Source organism: Clupea harengus, chromosome 14 (genome assembly GCF_900700415.2).
Source record: "Clupea harengus chromosome 14, Ch_v2.0.2, whole genome shotgun sequence".
Taxonomy (NCBI): domain Eukaryota; kingdom Metazoa; phylum Chordata; class Actinopteri; order Clupeiformes; family Clupeidae; genus Clupea; species Clupea harengus.
In genome coordinates, this window is record NC_045165.1 from 16618681 (window position 1) to 16638386 (window position 19706).

Genomic DNA, 19706 nt, shown 5'->3' on the forward strand with positions numbered 1-19706 from the left:
GCTTCTGATTGCCGTTTATGTTCTTCTCTTCTGATCTACGCCCTGGTAACTGTACACCAAATACTGCAGTCCATTGTGGCGGTGTGCACATCTGGCCAGTAGGCTTGGCAATACCCCACTGTCATTAGGCTGGCAACACCCCACTGTCATTAGGCAGACGCTGACTGGGATTCAGCCATTAAAGGACGTTACAGAAAAGGAAGACGCTGACTATGTCTTTGGTGCCAGGTGCTATGCACGTTCTATTTGACTCACCTTAGAACGTGAACCAAACCAGAACTGGTCATTGGACCCAAATGTGCAAATGACTCACATGGAGGGGCAATGCTGAAATGATCTTCCAGTTCTGGGGGACTTTGGGGAGGTTGACATTTCCCACTGTCGTATGTTTTTCCTGGTCGTATGTTTTTCCTGGTCATATGTGTTTCCGGGTCATATGCTATGTACAGTTAAAGACTAAAACCTACAAAACAATCTGCTCAAATATGGTCATCCCAAGGCAAGGGAGCTATCTATAACTGCAGTTCATCACTCCATAAACAGGTCATATATTGTATATTCACACAGTATGGTTAACATATGTTACTTCCCTTGAGATACATAGGTCTAAGAACACAACTGAGACTAATTGTATTTAAAGTAACACTATGCAACAATTTGACACATTTTGAGGTATGGATTTATAGGCAACTAGTTTTCGTACCATCCTCAAATTAATTTTGATAGCATATGGTCATGTGAAGGACAGATAAAACAATTGTGTCTTTTCAACTAGCCATCCAGGATATGCCCTATGTAGTTCTGTGTACCGGGCTGGAATACCCTGCAAAAATGGAAGAAAAGCTTTCACAGCATGACTTTGCCAGCTATACTGCCGAAAGACACCAGTTACTATGTTGGCAAGCTTCTATCAGTGTCAACTGGGCTGTTGGTGGTGTTTGCAAGGTTTTTGCATGCCTTTTAGGTAGTTAGCTTGCCAGTTTTGGAACAGAACTCCTTATTGCTGCTTTAAGGCGAGATTTGTATGTCCCACAAGGCAAGGTGAAACACCGGTCCTGGGATCAGAGGCAGGACATTCAAACATTACTGTAAGAAAGATATGCCTCTTTTCAACTTTATTTCCACCTAACAACTATTTCAACTGGCCTTAACTGCCCACACGTCAATATTGTGACTGATTAATCTGTTTGCGTTATGCTCCTGGCATCTCTAATCATTTCTGGGGAATGCATGACACCATAGCCAATGACCACAGCAAGAGCCCACTTCGTCTTCTCTTTAAGGAAGTCAAGCATGAAAAACAAACAAACGGTGTGTGTGTGTTTTAAAGAAAGAGTGTGTGCTATGGAGATATGTCCATATTGAGTGTTAGGTAGAGGCAGGAGCTGAGGGAAGCAGAGTAAATACAGAACTGGTCCTCCTACCCTCAGGCCTCCTCCCGCTTACTGCGGTCTTAAAGAAGACCTCTTGTGCTCATTTTCAATGTTCAGCATTTTATTTTGGGGGTCTACTAGAATAGATTTCCATGCTTCAAAAGTTCCAAAACACATTATTTTTCCTCATACTGTACTTCTGTATTCATCCTCTGTCTGAAACATTCTGTAAGAGCTCCTGTGTCTGTAAGCTCCCCCTCCTGATGAGTCCAGTGTGCTTTGATTGGTCAGCTAGGTGCATCAGATTGTAACAAAAAAAGGGCTGGAATTCCAATGAGGTGTAAAAATGAAAATTTTGTGTTCGTGTATTACAGTATGTGTATGTTTGCTTGTGTGTGTGTGTGTGTGAGTTCAAGTGGACAATGAAGGATTGAGCCCCCAACAAACCAAGACACTTCATCAGCACACAGCTGGTATTGTGCTTTTAGAGTTTCACTTCTGCCACTTGTGTGTGTGTGTGTGTGTGTGTGTGTGTGTGTGTGGTGAAGGCAGGAAGGAGATAAATGAGCAAACCTTTGGGAAGTGTGCTAGAATTTATTTAAGCAACGATCCCGGACACGAATGGCAGTGTGTCAGGTCAGAGACTCTTCTTTGGCTGTGGTGGTGGTGGTGGTGGGGGTGGGGGGGTGTTTAGAGAAGGGAGAAGTTACTGAGAGAAGAGAGGAGTTTTGAGAGGGGGGTTTAGAGAATCTTGGGGCTCCAAGCTTCTGGATGACGAGTACCAGAGAGTTCAAATGATTCAATTACAGCCTGTAATGAGAGGGAGGGCTGATTACGGGAACAAAGGGGGGTCGGAGGAGGGGGTGGAGATGGTGCAGTAATTAACATGGCTGACTGAGGAGGGGGTGGAGATGGGGCAGTAATTAACATGGCTGACTGAAGAAGTTTCACTTTTCTGGCCATTCACACTGCTGGATGGGGTTGCGGCTCTTTCAGGAACTGGGAACGGGAGATTGTTTGTTTTGACTGGAGGCTGGCGTGACATAAGCCGAGCGACCGAGGCGAATCAATTCTGCTCAGGCCTGTCCGGCCGCCTCTATTCACCAGCCAATGGGACCCATTGTGAACGGCGACCTTTAAACTTAAAAGGTCAAGCTCATTTTCAGTAAGGCAGAACGACACGGGGTCGATGGAGATTGCCGTCAACCAAATTTGTGATCTGACGCATGATGACGTTATTTGTGGATGTTCGCAATCGCCAGATCTGTGGGGTATGACATGAATCCAACCCAGTTACGAACAAGGTGATTTAGTCAGCTATGCCGAGACACTGTGATCAAAGGGGCTGAATTCCTCTGAATATCATGTCAAGTACGCGGGATAAATACACCCTCATGTGGAAGTCCTATGCCATTAATTATCTGACTGGGCTGACATCAAAAGAAATCCTACTGAGAATAATCAGGTATTACGCTGTCATACCACATTAAAGCTACCTAATGGGGTTGTTTTAAGAAGTTACTGAACATAATGTTAGAAAGCTACGGCAAACCTTTCAGCAAGCATGATCTCTACACTGTCTTTGTCAAATACCTGACTCAGACACTACCTTAAAGCAAATGATTGCATTTAACAATGACAGTGAAATTGTCAATAGTTGATGTAGTTTTGTGTTAATGTGATTATGTAATGGTGTGGATTTATGTGTAACCTTTCCATAAGATGGAACTTTCTTCAAACTGGATGTGACAGGGAGGTTGGTTTGCCTGCTTATACTTTCTTTAGTCCGTTCCTTGGCTGTGTGTGTGTGGACATGGACCTACTGACCAATGTCATAATGGCTAGCTTAACTATCCTAAGGCGGTCGCTCTTATCTACAGAACAAATTAAAGCTTTAAAAATGTCTATACATCCAAAATATTTCAGAACAAAGCACATCTCTGTCTACCTCAATCATTTCATACACCTCATGAAATACATAAACAATTATGAACAATAAACATAAACAAACAAATAATAATAAAAAATGCAGTGCTAAACCTACAAGCAACCCATTTCAAGACTAGATGCCAGCTATGTGAAGGTGAAGAATGTAAATGCTTACTGAGGGGAAGAGAGTAAAGGCCTTGCCACCATAAGGGTGAAACCACAAACAATGCCCATCTTCACTTAAAACCAGACATCTGCAAAGGCAAACCACATTAAAGGCCCCTTCAGTGTGGAAAAAGAGGAGCAGTTTTCACCTCCCTTCTAAGGTTCATGCATCCCTTTTCCCTCCCGTCAATATCCTTTTTCCCCCTCCCTCTTTTTTGCTTTATCCATCCATCCTTCTTTCTCCTTTCTTTGTGCTTACTTCTGCACCAGAGGCCTCAGAAGTGCTGCCCCAAGCACCACAGTACACTCTGGCATTAGGGGAAAACCCACACTAATGGTCTGGGATATTTTTTGCCTGTCTGTTTCTATTCAGCACATTAGATGTATTAATGCACACTAGACGCACTGTTGGCCAACTAGTTAAAATAAGGTAAGTGCTTTTTTTTCACTTGAAAGGGGGAGGTGTATGAAACTGATAATTAGTGTTTTGATGGCTCCAAAAAGAACAGTGTTTCTCACATGAAACAAAAGCTGGCTGTGCCTTAGTAGACAAATAGCTTATTTTGCCTTTAGATATATACTAGAGCGTAATTCTTCACAATAACATTGTTGAGGAAATATGTACAAGTGTATTTTGTAACCCAGGAAAAGGATACCTTCATGGGTGTTGAATACTTTTGAGAGACTGTATAATACGAAAAACTACATAGCAAATGGGCCTACTGTAAGGCACACTACTCGACTATAGGCACTCATCCCTGCCCCAGGGGGATAGTAGAATGAGCAGGGAGCTCTGCAACCAAAAACTTCTCATGTCAATGTGCTCAGGCATTCAGTTACATCTAAAACAGATCGAAGACATTCCTCACGCTCACATTTTCTTTTCCCCAAGCGCGCAGGGAGTAGGGAACTCGAAATACATTAAACCTCACAGAATATTTGCTCAGTCCACCATCATGTTCCAGATACAGTGTTTCAGGACAAGTCTGGGCCATCCAATGAAAACTAAACTCTATGAAAATGGATGCCAAGCACCACTGCATGGAAACATTAATCATTTTCGCGCTGTCAAATGTGTACAGGTGACACTCTGACTGTTCTGGCAAACAGCCGGAATGCTAGAGGAATGATCCGCAGGTGTTAAAGATATGGAAACATTGCACATATTCCCACATTACCAGAGAGGTGCCGAGACTCCCCACTTCCCTATCTGTGCAAATTCATCAGACATACAGTACCAGTGTCTTGTACATTTCTGTGAGATTCTGAACTGAACTAGACTTGCCTCGCAGTGCAAAAGTGTAAAAGGGCCACTTGGACAATCAGTAATGGATATTGAGCACGTCAATGAAATTTGACACAATTACTGTTGAATAAATTATGAACGAAATGTTATGTATAATATAATTTTGTGGTGGATGTGTGTGTGTGTGTGTATAGACAGAGGTACTTACTGTGGGGTGCTTTCGGCTCCAGGCTTGGCGCTCCTTTGAGCTGACAGGCTCGTGGGGTACAGTCCTCCCCACCCCACTGTCGGAGGGTGATGCTGTGGCCCTGGTGCGATGTCCTGGCTCCTGGGCCTCCCTGCCGGTGATCCTCCGCATGTACACCTCAGCCGGACTCAGCTTTCCTCCACGCCCCTCTGCATTCGGAGGAGGGGGGACCGTCTCCTCTGTGTCCAACACAGTAGTGGCACGATACGCCCTCCAGGTAGACTCTGATTCGTCCTCCGAGCCATCCTGTCGGGGAGCGCGGCTGACCTCGTCCACAGACAAGGCCTCACGGTTCCTCCAGGTGCTCCGGACGGTGACGTTCCTCATCTCGGGCAGGCAGTCGTCCTGGGAGGAGGAGTGGTGATGTTGGTAATGGTGGTGGTGGTGGTGGTTCTGCCCATGACTTCTCCAGCTGGTGACTGTTGTGGTGCTGCTGCTACTGCTGCTCTCGAAGCCTGACTCTGTGTCGTTGTTAAAATCGGAGGTGCTCTCAGGAGATTGCAAGCTGAAGCTGCTCCGGGACCTTAAGTGTGTCTCCACACGGGCTGTTTCCACAATGCTGGCAGGGTCGGCGGCGTCAGCTCCGTCCTGGCACGACCTGAGAGTGATCTCACTCTTGGGGATGGAGATCTCATAAGGGATGGACACACTGCCACGGTGCTCGCTGGGGCTGATGATGATATTGCTGGTGGACGTGTGGCGCTCTCTCGCCAGCGGCTCGCTGCACACACTACTGCTCCTGCTGCTGGTTCGGGATGAGCTTGGATCGTTGGGGTAGATGGTGATGCTGCTCGTCATCTTACTGGTCAGGACCGGTTTGGTGGAGATCTTGGGTTTGCCGCTAGACGCCAGAGGTTCCGCACTGCCACCCGACCCACCCATGACCTCTTTGCGGTCGCTCTCAACGATTGCTGGCTTGATGACTGCCTTGGACCTCAGTGCTTCCCGTGGACTGCAGACCCTCCTAATTTCAATCGCTGAGAGTGTTTCAGAGGGTTCCAGGGAGCCCCCCTCAGCCATCACAGCCCTGTGCACTTCCTCTTCATAGGAGCTTCTGGTATAGGACCCTTCCGAATGGGAGTCTAGTACACGGGAGTATCTGGGATACTTGGGATTGGCAGACCTGCCACTTGCTGTGGCAGATAAATATTCCTGGTCCCCTACTGATGGCCTTGATCCAGTGGATTCACTCTCTGAGGCTGAAGAGTGACCCTCAGATCCCTGGTCACTGGCTACAACAGGGGAAATATTGGACCGATATGCGGTGTAGGAACCATTAGCCTTGGAGATGTTCAATTCTGCTGAGGAATCCTGGGAGGGATTCTCAATCACCTCAGGGTCAGGGTCTTTTTCGGCTGAGAGAGCAGCCACAGCCTTGCTAGAAGTCACGGGCACCACATCTGAACTGTTGGACTCGCTGTCACTGCCAACATACAACTTGGAGAACTTGTCTACCCGGGTCTTCTTACCATCACTTTCGCTTGTTTTCAGAGGGGCCTTCCATGGTTTTTGATCGTTAGCAGCAGGGGGGTAGCGGCTGAGAACGGAGACCTTCTTGCTGTCAACGTTGGACGCCTGAATACCTCCAGCCATTTTCTCTTCAGATCCTCTTCCTTTTTCTTTCAGGCCATTGTCAGGAGCTGGAGAGGTCCCCGCCTTCAGGCCTCGTCTGCTTTTGTGTGCGGGACTCAGTGTCCTCCTGACAGACTTGGGAGAGCTTTCTGCTGAGTGACTAAGATCCTTACTTCGCAGTTTGGTCTCTTTCCTCTGGTGGGGGGACACGTCTCGGCTCTTGTTCTTGGAAGCGAGAGGCTCCGCAGCAGCAGCGCTCCTGTATTTCGGCTTCTCCTGACGGAATCCTCCCCGGACGTTTATATCCTCATTCTCCACCTTGCCATTCTCCAGGACCTTCGCTGTGCCGTTGCCTGCACCTCCATTGCTGCCAGTGCCGTATATCTGTGTCTTTAGCTGCTCAACTTGCTCGGCAAGGGCCTGGCTTCGGATCTTCTCCTGCTGGAATTTCTCCAACAGCTCTGAGTTTTTAGACTCTGTGTTCTTCAAGTCTTCCTCAACCAGCTCCAGCTGCTTCAGGCGATTCTTCAGCTTCTCGACTTCCTGGTTCAGGTCCCTGACCTTGTTGTCCTCTTGACCCTCCAGACTGTTCTTCTCGTTCTCCGTTTTATTTCTCAACCCGGCATCGTCGGTGAACTTCAGGTAGTCAAGGCTCTTCTTCCTGATGAGGCCTGTTGAGAGTTCATCCTCAATCCGGAGGTCTCTGGAATCCCTGCGAACCTCCTCTGAGCTGATCCGGTTCTTCTGTTGCTCAAGTTTCTCAGTGAGCTTATGGATCATCTTCCCGTCCTCCCTCTGTTTCTCCAAAAGCCTTTTCCGCTCACTCATGAAGGCTTGAGTGAGACCCTTAAGCCTCTCCAGCTCGGCGGTGAGGGCCTGCTCGGCCTTGTCCAGACGGATCTCCGAGGCATCCACCTCTTTAAGGCGAGCCTTCAGAGCCTCCAGCTCGGTGGAAAGCTTTCGGTTGAGGTTCTTCTCCTCATTGAGGCTTAGGCAAAGCTGGGTGCAGTCTGACTTGCACTTCCCAAAAGCTTCCTCGAGCTTCTCCAACTCAGCCATTCTTGCCTGTGAGGAAGAGAAGGAAGCTCAGTTCAGTTCACAAACTCCTTTAACTCAGTATGGAGCGTTTAACAATGGCCATTCTCTCAAGGCACTCTGCACATCTTAGATCCTTGACATTTTGAAGTTCACCCACAAATAACTTAAAATTACATTTCGAAGGGTACCGTATTTGCATACAACCTTATAAAGCCTTTAACAGACAAGCTGGCCAGTGGGAAAATGTATAATTCTCATTTCACTTTATGCTTAAAAAAAATAAAAAAACATAAAAAGCACATTTTTACTTTTGAATTGTGTTACGATAATACTGCCATCACAATATTGTATAAGCTTTCAGAGACTATGCTACTCATGCTTCCTACCTTAAGTCGTTCTATCTCCACCCTCAGTCCTTTTGTCAGCTGCTCCTCTTCTTCCAGCCTCTCCCGGACCGAGCGGCACAGATCCTCTGCCTTGCGAATCTCCTCATCCTTGCCCTCGATCTTCAGCAAACGTTTCCTCAGTATCTCAATTTCGGCCAGAAGAGACGAGTTGCTGCCTTCGGCCTGGATGATCTTATCCTGGAGGTCAATCAGCTCATCCTCTGCCTTTTGGAGCTTACTGGTAGCCTCCTCCAGCTCATCCAGACGACGGCCCAGGCTCTGGAGCTTGTGGCGCAAGTGGCGATTGGTGGTGTCTTTGTACTCGGACATGGCTGATTGGGTGTGGTGTTGTGTGTGCTGCTATTTCCAGAGCAAGATTTATTTGACAACTGTTTGGGAGGTATGCATTTGCGTGGCCAGTCCTTTCTCAGTACTGCTGGGTTCTGAAAGGCTTATTCCTGTTATGCAATGTGTCGGGTCCCATAGAGTTTAAACACACTCTCTTCTTTGATGTTACTCTAGTCTTCTACGTTTGATGCAGATAAATGATCATCTGCAAAACAGAAGAGGACAATTATCATTACTTTTACATGAAAAGGAAAGCCAACACATATACAAAACCAATCGCATTCAAATTAAAAAACAAAACAAACCTTTCACAAGAACATGTGCACCAAGATGTATATAAATGCATAAATCATCCGCTTTGGCCAATAGAAATATTTATTTTTCAATTAAACAGTCACCACACATGAGATACAACGTTTGGTTGCCAAAGCTGCTATGCAGAGATTAATATACATACAATATACATTATACACAGAGTTAATATACAGTATCAATCATCACATTGCAATTACTGGAAAAATCTGCAGGATTTCCCCTATGCCTGCACTCGAGGGACAGGTTATGGGGTTGGGGGTAGAGAGGCCAGGGGAAACCGCAGAGGGGCTCGAGGATGCGAGTTAGTTAGTTGGCCCATAATGGATGGGGCTCCATAGAAGAGCTGCATACTCAGTACATGATTTCACAGTTCTGCCTGATTAGTGCAACACAAACTGTGAGAGGCGGCGGGATGGTCCAACAACACACAGCGCAACACACACAGACAGAGGCCAGGGAGGTGGGACATCGGTCAAGGGGAATAATGAAGCACGGAAACACGCACACGGGTACAAACACACACACACACACACACACACACACACACACACACACACACAAAGAGGTACAAACACACAACACACACACACACACACACACACACACACAGAAGCAAACACACACAGAATACACACGTAAACACAAACAATTGCCTTGTGCATTTGTGTTTGTGAGCGCACATGCACATACACACACAAACACACACACAGCAACAACAAAAAACATACATATATACTGTAGCGAGCATATACAGAGTAATGTACAAATAAACAAATCACATCTTGTAAGAGGGAGGGAGAGAGAGAGAGAATGAGAGAATGAGAGAGAGAGAGAGAGAGAGAGAGAGAGAAAATAAACGTGATCATAATGGTGCAAACTATTATCATGCAAATTTAACGGGAGTGGAATGCCTTTGCTGACGACATCAATTATGCAGGGCAATCACCTTCACTGAATGGCTCTTGCTTATGACTTTCTGTTGACATCAGGCCACATAAGACGGGAAACAACCCAAACCTTTGAGCCTGACTTTATTACGCCCCATTATGTATAGACACATGACCGTTCCAGAGAACAAAAGGAGATCAGCTGCTGTTCTTTGTTGCCCTCAGATACGGCCCTTGATGCTCCTCATACACAGTGCTAATGTCCCACTAGCGTCTCTCAATCGACTTCCTGCTCGCTTTCTGCTGACAGCAGCAAACCTCAATGACATACGCCGCTCGCCATGACAACGGGTGGGATGGGGGGGGGGGCAGCAGAGGCAATCACTCAGCCAGTCATGACTGTACCTGCATGCACAACAAACACGTACCTCTAAAACACAAATACTTAGAGACACATTTTACCATACAATAATATTTCTAAGTATGAATTCTACACTAAAACAGCAAATATGTATACCCCCCTCTACCTGAACTATTGTGCTTTAATGTTTAGCTTTCACAACACGGACGACATTTATCCAACTACCCAACCCGTTCAAGGTCAATGATGAAGCACGAGGCGGTTGTCTGATGTCTGAGAATAGAGATACCAGAGAATCCCAGTGAAAACAGAAAGCTTCTTTCGGAAGGAATCCAGAGCCTGCCAATTCCCTCCAGTTGTACTTCAACCTCAGCGCTGGCCCCGCCTCCTTCCCCTGCCCCTCCCCCACCAGCCCCACACCGTCGGACCGCAGCGCCGCTCACATCTGCAGACATCATCCCTTATCGATCCCCTGCCGGACTCCCCTTTGTGTGTGTGTGTGTGTGTGTGTGTGTGTGTGTGTGTGTGTGTGTGTGTGTGTGTGTGTGTGTGTGTGTCTCTTCTGCTGCTGCATCGTCCAATAATCTCCTCTCTGATCCACCTTCCAGAAGCCACAAACACACACCGGTTTCCCTGACAATCACCACAAGGGTATCAGGTCTGGGACCTTGAAGTCCAGCCAATCTGAGCAGAAAGACTTGAAGATGCTGTCTATATTAATCATCAGTGTTTGTGATGGCAGGCATATACTACTAAATAATATAACACTGTCACTGCAGAGAATTCACCTTGACCGCTACAAGGGCTCGCATTTTGCTCATGTTGCACAACGTTGTGAACACTGGATGGTTTTGCGATGTGAAGCAGTGACGACTCTGTTCTCCAATTTAAGGAGAACAATTTTTTCATTCAATTAAAATTACTTTTTTTACTTAATTACCCCCCCCCCCTCCATCTTTCTCTCTCCATCTCCCTCTCTCTCTCTCTCTGCACCTCTCTCTCTCTCCCTCCGGGGAGGGCTGGGTTCCCAAACTGGCACCCTGTGCCGCTCTCCCTGCCAAGAGTGGGCCTAGCCGTTGCCCTGTGCGCATGCGATCCGTGCCAACCCTACGGCTTCAAAGGGCCAGTGGAGCGTGCAAAGCAACGCTGGCATGGGCGCCCGTCCCAAGGCAATCAACATACCTGCTCTTATCTGAACTGCTCTTTCATTAGGTGCGCCAGGGAACACACACACACACACACACACACACACACACACACACACACACACACACACACACACACACACACACACACACACACACACGGGAGATGTGAGGGTGCAACGCAAAGGACGACAAAGACAGAAACACACGCACAAATTGTTGCTCCTGAGGAATGAGGGCCGCCATGCCCACACCAAAGCTCGAACTCCCACTATTCATTGGGCCTGACCTCTTCTGGCCGAGTGGCTAATGAGATCACAGGGCTTGTCATCACCACTTTGGCATTCGCAGATTCGTTTAGAAAAAAAAAACAGGTTTCGGTGGAGAAGTGTGAGGGGAGGTGTGTGTGTGTGTGTGTGTGTGTGTGTATCTGAGTACCATTAGAGAGGGATGGGAGCGGTGGGGGCAACCAAAATATCTAAACCGCAACCAAATGGAACAGGCAGTCCCATTCCTTGGCTTGTTGATCAGTTAAAACGACAAAATCCTTTTTTTTAACACGGAGACACAACCCAGTCTCCTTCCACATAAAGCGCAGATGAACACCATGAAGTCCGTCACTAAACAGAATGATAGCTGTACTACAGAAGGCCACACAGACAGTAAAAGGCTACTCTGGCGTGAAACAGTCCTCTTCACTCTAATGACCATCACTGAGATGAACCGGGCAGGTAAGGGGAAATATGTGTCCTCTGTATAATGTGTGTGTGTGTGTGTGTGTGTGTGTGTTTGTGTATGAGTGAATTAGGGTGGGAGGGAGGGAGAGAGACGAAGGTAGATATGGAGAGAGAAAGAGAGAGAGAAAGAAAGAAAGAAAGAAAGAAAGAAAGAGAGAGAGAGAGAGAGACTGTTTGTGTGTGTGTGTTTTAGGATGTGGGGTACTTCAGAAGGACAGCATCTCATGGCCGGGTTAAGAAAATGTTTGGGAATAACCACACTATGGATAAAACACAGCCTGGATTGCAAGTCAGCTTTACACAATATAAATATCTGCGTACACACACACACACACACACACACACACACACACACACACACACACACACACACACACACACACACACACACACACACACACACACACACACACACACACACACACACACACACACACACACACACACACACACACACACACACACACACCTCAGACATGGCAGAGAGGGCAGGGTTAGAGAAATAGCTAAATGATGTGGCATGAAGCACTGAAGATTGAAGTCATTGACAGCGGTGCGTTGTGATTTTAACACAAAGGATGAGAAAAAAATTAAGAGAAGGGGTTGAAGAAGTAAGAGGAGGATGCTGACGACCCTGAGGCTTGAGGAAGACTTGCGCCTCCAGGCAGCGGAGAGGAGAGCGGGCCGCTTGAGTGCACCAAGGTTACAATCATCCTGCACCATGTGATTAGAGCCTCAGCCCTGAACTTCCTGTCTCTCTCTCGCTCTCCGAACATTATGTTCCCTCGGCGAAAGTCAAAGAGGAGGGAAAAAAAGAGAAAGAGAGAGAGAATGAAAGAGTGAGAGAGAGAGGGAAAAAAATAAACCTTTCCTCCTTGCACTTGACATTACTTTGGATGTCTACCCCGAGTTCTTATTCTTTTTAAACATTACTTAATAAACCCTCAAACTATGGTTGCCGCGCCAACGACAACAGCACAACCTCGAATGTGCGTCGATTGCTTGGCCTCAAAGAGAGACCCCGAGCAAGTGAGCGAGAGAGAGAGAGAGCGGCCCGGAGTTAGAGGCACTTGGCCTCTTCCCTCTCCCTCAATCCTCTCCATCCTGGCAGGACGCGCCAAGCCACAAAATGGTGGCAACCTGACGCTGGTGCGGCATTTTTTCGTTTTTCCAAGAAGGAGAAAATCGTCCTGTAATGTTCAGTCTGTTGTTTCCTGTGTAGTCACGTCATTTTTTTTCTTCTCCCCCAGTCTCTCGCTCCCTCCCTCTAGGTTTTTTTTTGTTGCCATTTTTGGAAAAATGAAAAAGTACTGAAAGTAAGTTGATGTGCCAGCAGAATGGTTGCCTATGGATGCAATTCCAAAGCTGAAAAGGAAAACATGCAAGCAAAGAAAACAAGACCAAATGCATACTGTTATGTCTTTCTATTTCTGTGAAACCTCCATATATGCTTATTTGTGCATTTCCTTACTTGGATGAACTGAATCTTTGGGGCCAAATGGCCATCTGCAAACATAGTTTGCTTTTTATGAAGAGTAATTCAATAGTGACCACACGTCATCGCCACTATCTTTTTAAACATGATAAAGCTTGCCTTGGAAAACAAATCAATGGTTTGCTTGTGTAACCAGAGGTCAAACTGCTCAAGTATCACAGAGAGCACACATGCCAACACACAACAGCTACTCTCTAATCGATCTTCACTATTCACTGCCCTGGGAACCATAGTTGTATAAACATAGACAACAATTACTTGTGACCAGACTTCAACCTCATCTCATCATTGCTCATCAATGATATGCTCCATGTACTGGGCATACTGAAAGTTCAGACCCTTTGAAATTTTGGTACATTTTGTTATGGTTCAGACTCAAAATGGATTCAATTCATGTTTTCCTCATCAATCTACACACAATACTCCACAATGACAATGCAAAAACAAGTTTTTGGAGTGTTTTGACAGCATCAAGTCTTCTTGGGAATGATCCTACAAGCTTGGCACACCTTTCTTTTGGAAGTTTCTCCCATTCTCCTTGGCAGAATTGTTCAAGATCAACCAGGTGGGATGGGGAGAGCATCTGTGCACAGCCATTTCCAGGTTTCTCCAGAGATGCTCTCCAGGGTTCAGGTCCGAACTTCAGGTCTTTCACACAGTTTTCCGGAAGCCACTTCTGTGTTTTCTTGGAGGTCTGCTTCGGATCATTGACGCCTTGAAATGTAAACCTTCGCCCCAGCCTGAGAGCGTAAGCACTCTGGAGAGCTTTTTCACTCAGGATTGCTTTAAATTTTTCTGCATCTATCTCTCCCTCTATCCTGACTAGTCTCCCAGTCCCTGTTACAGAAGAACATCCCCACAGCATGATGATAGCACCTCCGTGTTTGGCTGTGGGGATGTAATGGTATTAATGAGGTGATGCTCAGTGAATGGTTTCCTCCACACATGCCGTTGGGAATTGTGGCCAAATAGTTCAATCTTTCTTTCATCAGACCAGAATATTTTGCTTCCTATGGTCTGAAACTCATTCAGGTGTTTTTTTGGCACTCCCAGCGGACAGTCATGTGCCTTTTAATGGCTTCCGCCTGGCCATTCTACCCTGAATCTTATTCGTAGTGACCATTGGGTTCTTGGACCAATGACCAATCTGGCTTTATTACTTAGTGAAGTGATACTTTGGTGGATAGCAGGTTTAAAGCACAGAGAGAGAGGGAGAGGAGGAGGAGGGGGATTACTGGATAAATATTTGCATGGTTCGGAAGAAGCAGGGCAAAATCTTTAATCAAAGCAGTTATGCCTAGTATGCATGCTCTAATCTGCCTGCACGCTCAACAATGACCCACTAACAAGTGAAGAACTCTCTGTGTGTGTGTGTGTGTGTGAGAGAGTGTGTGTGTGTGTGTGTGTGTGTGTCGGAAACAAGATTTGAATGAGGGAAACGAACAAGACAGAGAGAGAAAGAGTGAGAGGGAGGGAGGGAGAGAGAGACAGAGAGAGGGAGTAAGAGAAAGAAAGAAAGAAAGAAAGAAAGAATGAGAGATAAAGAGAGAGGGAAGGAGGGAGGGAGGAAGAGAAAGAAAGAAAGAAAGAAAGAGAGAGGGGGAGGAAGAGAAAGAGAGTGATATGTAGTGGAGAAAGAGGACTAAGGGCAAAACTATGTGTTTGACTTGGTGTGCATTCAGAACATGCTTCTATTCATAAAAGGCCCCAAAAACAGACATGCCATCTCCATCTACGGTTAAAACCACCAGAATACAAAACATTCACCAGACTCCCACCGACCAAACCTGACCCCCACAGCCCCCTAACCAATCCCTGCCTAGCCTCTGACCAGCTTCCTGACCCCTGCCACGGCTGACGGAATCAGGCTTCTACTCTTCACCCAGTCTATTCATCACAGACACACACACATCTCTGTTTGTCATACACACCAACAAGCACCCAGTCTCTCAATCACCAACACACACACACACACACCTCTGTCTGTCATACACACCAACAGGCACTCACACACATACGTACAAAAACATACACCAATATGCTCTGATCGGGGAATGCTTGAAAGTCCTCTAAAATTTACAACGTGAGCCCCGTCAGACTGCATGCGAGATGTTTCTGTCCATAGTATTTATGACCTGCAGCAGAATATGCTTTTGATCTCATGACAGAGAGGAACAACACAGATAAGGCCAATGGACAGATTAACCAATGCACGGCCCTGACTGAACCAGGATCAGGACGATACTCCCCACGGCCTCCAGTCGTTTGAGAGAAACAAAAACAACATTGAAAACGGAGTTGCGTAAGTAATAAAAATAGAAAGATGTTTAAGAGTCTGACAAAGTGCAATTGGACAAGAGGGGAATGGGAGCCCACAGCGGAGGCAAACAACAGAGCGGATCGGACCCCCATCCGGTTCTGATCCGGCCCGGTGTCAGCTGGTATATGGGAAGTGATGGGTGCTAATTGTCCGTGAGTGGTCTGGCGATGGCGCTGAAACTATGCCTCAGCATTCCGTCCCGGGCCGCTCAGCCCGAGAGAAAATATTTATCCCCCTTCAACCCGCCTCTGGTATGTCTACGGGGGAAGTATGCTCCTCCAGCAGGGCTTTACATACCCCTTCCCTCTCTCATCCCTCTCTAAATCTTTCTCTTGCCCTCTTTCTGTCTCTCTCTATCAATCATTCTCTCTCCCTCTCAATCACTCTCTCTCCTTCTCTCTATCTCTCTTTGTGTGAGCTGTGCACAAGCCATGAGGGTAAACAGGACAAACATGAGAATGCGGGGGCAACTGGGGCCACGGCGAAAGCCACTAATACGAGATAGGGTCAGATGTTTACAGCGCAGAGCTCGAACACACACACACACACACACTCAAACACATGTTTATCTTCATTAAAAACAAGGACGCAGCTCCAAACAATGGGGATGAGAAGGCGGGCCGATCCCAAAGTGCGGGACATTGCAGAATGGAGACAAGGGAACGAGTGTTTATGAAGCCACTTAGAGCCAGAGTGTGTGTTCTATGTCGACCCTGCAAGGCCCTAGTCTGAGAAACACACCAGCGAGAGTTCATCTCCGACAGGAAGAAAAAAAGAACAGTGAGGCACCAGGCCGAGCCCATGCATGTCCTGTACACAGGACCAAACACCCTCCTTGACCATACTTCAGACTGGTGTAAATACCACCCATTAAAGGCTGTGAGGTAAAGAACTTTCTACACCTCATAGTTTAGAAGAGAACCCCATTTGGTGGGACTGCAAACCCTGAAGAATCATACAGGAGTCACAGCATTATCATCATCATCATCATCATCATCATGATCGTGATCATTCTTATCATTATCATTTGAACTTTTCTTTCTTACGAATGATTCACTTTGAGAACTTGGCCAAGTCACAAGGGCTGGTGAAGACCTCTCTGAGCGTACAGCTCTTCAGCTTAGAAGAGCAAAGGCCTCAACACGCTCACACCACCTGCCAACGGCCCACAGGACTCATACCTATCCCACCCCCTACTCTCCCTACTTGCATAAGACAGTCCTTATGCAACGTGTACAGAAGAGTGCACAAAACAGAGGAACAGAGGGCTGACTCAGTCTGGCATCACACACACACACACACACACACACACACACACGACACACAGTTCCCTGACTGATTCACAAAGTTACCTGGGGCAGGGTCACCTGTTTCACCTGAGCAGAGTTATCATTCTGTAGCAGTCACCGGTGTCCAATAAACAACACACACTCATACCTTTTTGCCATCACACATCTCACACAGGGTTATCTTTCTGATTGAGTTAACTGTTCCACAGTGCCCTGTTTTACAATCACCTCTCTAGCATAAACAGAGTTATCCGTGTCTTAACGCACACCTTAGCAACACTCCACCTGTGCCAGAAACTTACCTGCCTCTCCTCCAGTTACCCATCACCGTGCCTGAGTGCCAAATCCAGCACACAGCACAACCACACTGCTGTCTACAAGGTTACTTATTACGGATTACACCTTCTTCTTTGTTTAAACTCAGCCTCAGTGTTTCAGAGAGTGAAAGAGATAAACAAGCAGAGATAAACAAAGACAGGAGCAAGTGGACAGAGAGAGAGAGAGGGAGAGAGAGAGAGAGAGAGACACAGGATCAGAGAACATGAGAACACGAGATGAACTCGAGATGAACACGAGATGAACACAAGATGAACACGAGATGATTACGAGATAAAACACAGAGAGAGGGACGAAAAAACTGAAATGAACGAGGAATTTTGAGACAGAGGGACTTTCTTGTTTTTGTGTTTATTGCTTTCTGTTTATGATAACCAGGGCAATATAGTTATATTATAATTAGGGCTGAACGATTAATTGCATTTGCGATTTAATCGCGATATGATAGAACGCGATTTTCTAACCGCAACGTTCGCGATTAAAAAACGTGGTCTAAAAAAAAAAAAAAAAAAAAATTTTTTTTTTTTTTTTAAGATGGTACATTTTGCACACAGTGTTTAAAAAGTGCATGCCTAGTGTTTATACTTAAAATGACTTTTTTTAAATTACTTAAATGCACAGTGGAAAAGCCACCGATTTGTTGTTCTTGTTTCTGTAATGAGCAGTTAAATAAAAATGTAAAATGTGGGAAAGAATATTTTACACTAAATGTATCTAATATTGTGTTGGTCATATTTAAATCATTAATTACGTTTTGTTGGGAAAAAAAGAGGATAAAAAAAAATCGCATATTAAATCGCAATCGCAATATTTTGGTAAAAAATCGCAATTAGATTATTTTCCCAAATCGTTCAGCCCTAATTATAATTATGTTATGGCTTTGCCAACACTGTATGTACACAGTCATGCTAATAAAGTTGAGCCATGGTAATGAATTAGACGGTAGGAGAGCGAGACAGACACAGAGAGGGAGAGAGAAAGTGTGTTGATAAGCTGCTTCTACCTGACATTTTTGGTTTTGGCTCCAATTAATGAAACTTTTCCTTCTGTTTTCTCTTCCTTGCTCAAATTCCATTATACTTTTCCACTGTTATATTGTTATTCTGAGCTTCTGTACATTCAATGACCTATGTGATACCTTGCCTTGAAAAAAAGGCAGACAGTAAACTGCTGAGCGGTGGACCAGTTTGCTGTGGTTGCTAGGAGAGATGATCAGGAGGCGTGGGGGGGGTCATCCGTCCGTTTGCCCGACCGCTCCCCATCAGCTCTGAAGTGGCTTAATTGCGGCGTTGAAGGTGAGGTCAGACTTAATCACCATCAGGAGACCATGAACAGCGCAGGCAGGAATGCACACGTCACCTGAAACATGTCTTGCCTCTGTGTGTGTGTGTGTGTGTGTGTGTGTGTGTGTGTGTTTTTGTGGTGTGGGACAGGCCAGGGCTGTCGCTAAGGCCGCATTCCGTTGCCATGAGGATAGGAGCTGTTGATAAGAGTGTGGCTATGGCCTGTATGGTCAGATACAAACATACAGGTCCACATTTGTGTCTCCAACCCACTCAATTCAATATCGTATCTAATGTTTTTAAGTGTTTAATGTACTCAAAACTGCCTAATTTCCATCTTAAATCAAAAGAGAGTGAGTGAGAAATGGAGATAGAGACTGAGACAGATAGATAGATAGACAGATAGACAGACAGAGAGAAAGAGAGAAAGAGAGAGAGAGAGAATACAAACATTCAGTCTTTTAGCCCCAACCCTAACAGTCCTGCGTTTACCTTGGCCTATAACTAACAAACTGCTTACGGAGGAAATGATGTAAGGAGAGAGACATGTCACCCCTCATACCACCCACTACTGGCTCTGGGGCTCTACACACCAGCAGCACAGCAGCAGTGCATGCCCACCCGAACCCAAAACGGGAGTTAAGACGGATCTGGACCAAAGCTGGCCCAGCTCTGGCAGGGATGGAATCAGGACTAGAGCTGTTAGAGAGAGAGAGAGTCACCTGATGCCTGGGTGAACTTCTCTCAGAAAAAGCACATTTTAGCTGTGACACGCAGTGGCCTACTTACTGGCACACACACACACACACACACACACACACACACACACACACACACACACACACACACACACACACACACACACACACACACACACACACACAGGGTTTAAACATGATGGAAAGTGTGCTTGCGCGCACGCACCCACCCACACACACTCAAGGGCTTAAATGCATTGTGCGCACGCACACACGCGCACACACACACACAAACACACACACAAATGCTTCTTCGTACCGTATTAAAACTGACACTCAAATGCTCATCATGAATGCCACTCATGACCTTGTTATCCAAAGTGGTATTATTAACACCCACCTATACATTTCAAATGTCTCTGGATGTTTGGAGGGAGAATTATTACCAGTCTTCTGTGAAGCTGCTTCAGATGGTTCACTGTAAAACTGAATATTTGTGGTTGGCTTTCACAGAGTTTCACAACCACTTAAGTCAA

The 19706-nt window shown here is 46.1% G+C and overlaps 1 protein-coding gene across 5 annotated transcripts in view; it reads right to left on the reverse strand.

Moving 5' to 3' along the window:
- luzp1 (leucine zipper protein 1) overlaps positions 1 to 19706 on the reverse strand; it is a 52848-nt gene that overhangs the window by 9548 nt on the left and 23594 nt on the right. For all 5 annotated transcript variants that reach the window (XM_012836665.2, XM_031580261.1, XM_031580265.2 and 2 more), the window contains 2 exons: positions 7957 to 8509; positions 4922 to 7597 (listed from right to left, as the gene is read on the reverse strand). In XM_012836665.2, the coding sequence (XP_012692119.2) occupies positions 4922 to 7597; positions 7957 to 8286 (3006 nt within the window). In that variant the 5' untranslated portion in view covers positions 8287 to 8509. The remainder of the gene's footprint in view (positions 1 to 4921; positions 7598 to 7956; positions 8510 to 19706) is intronic.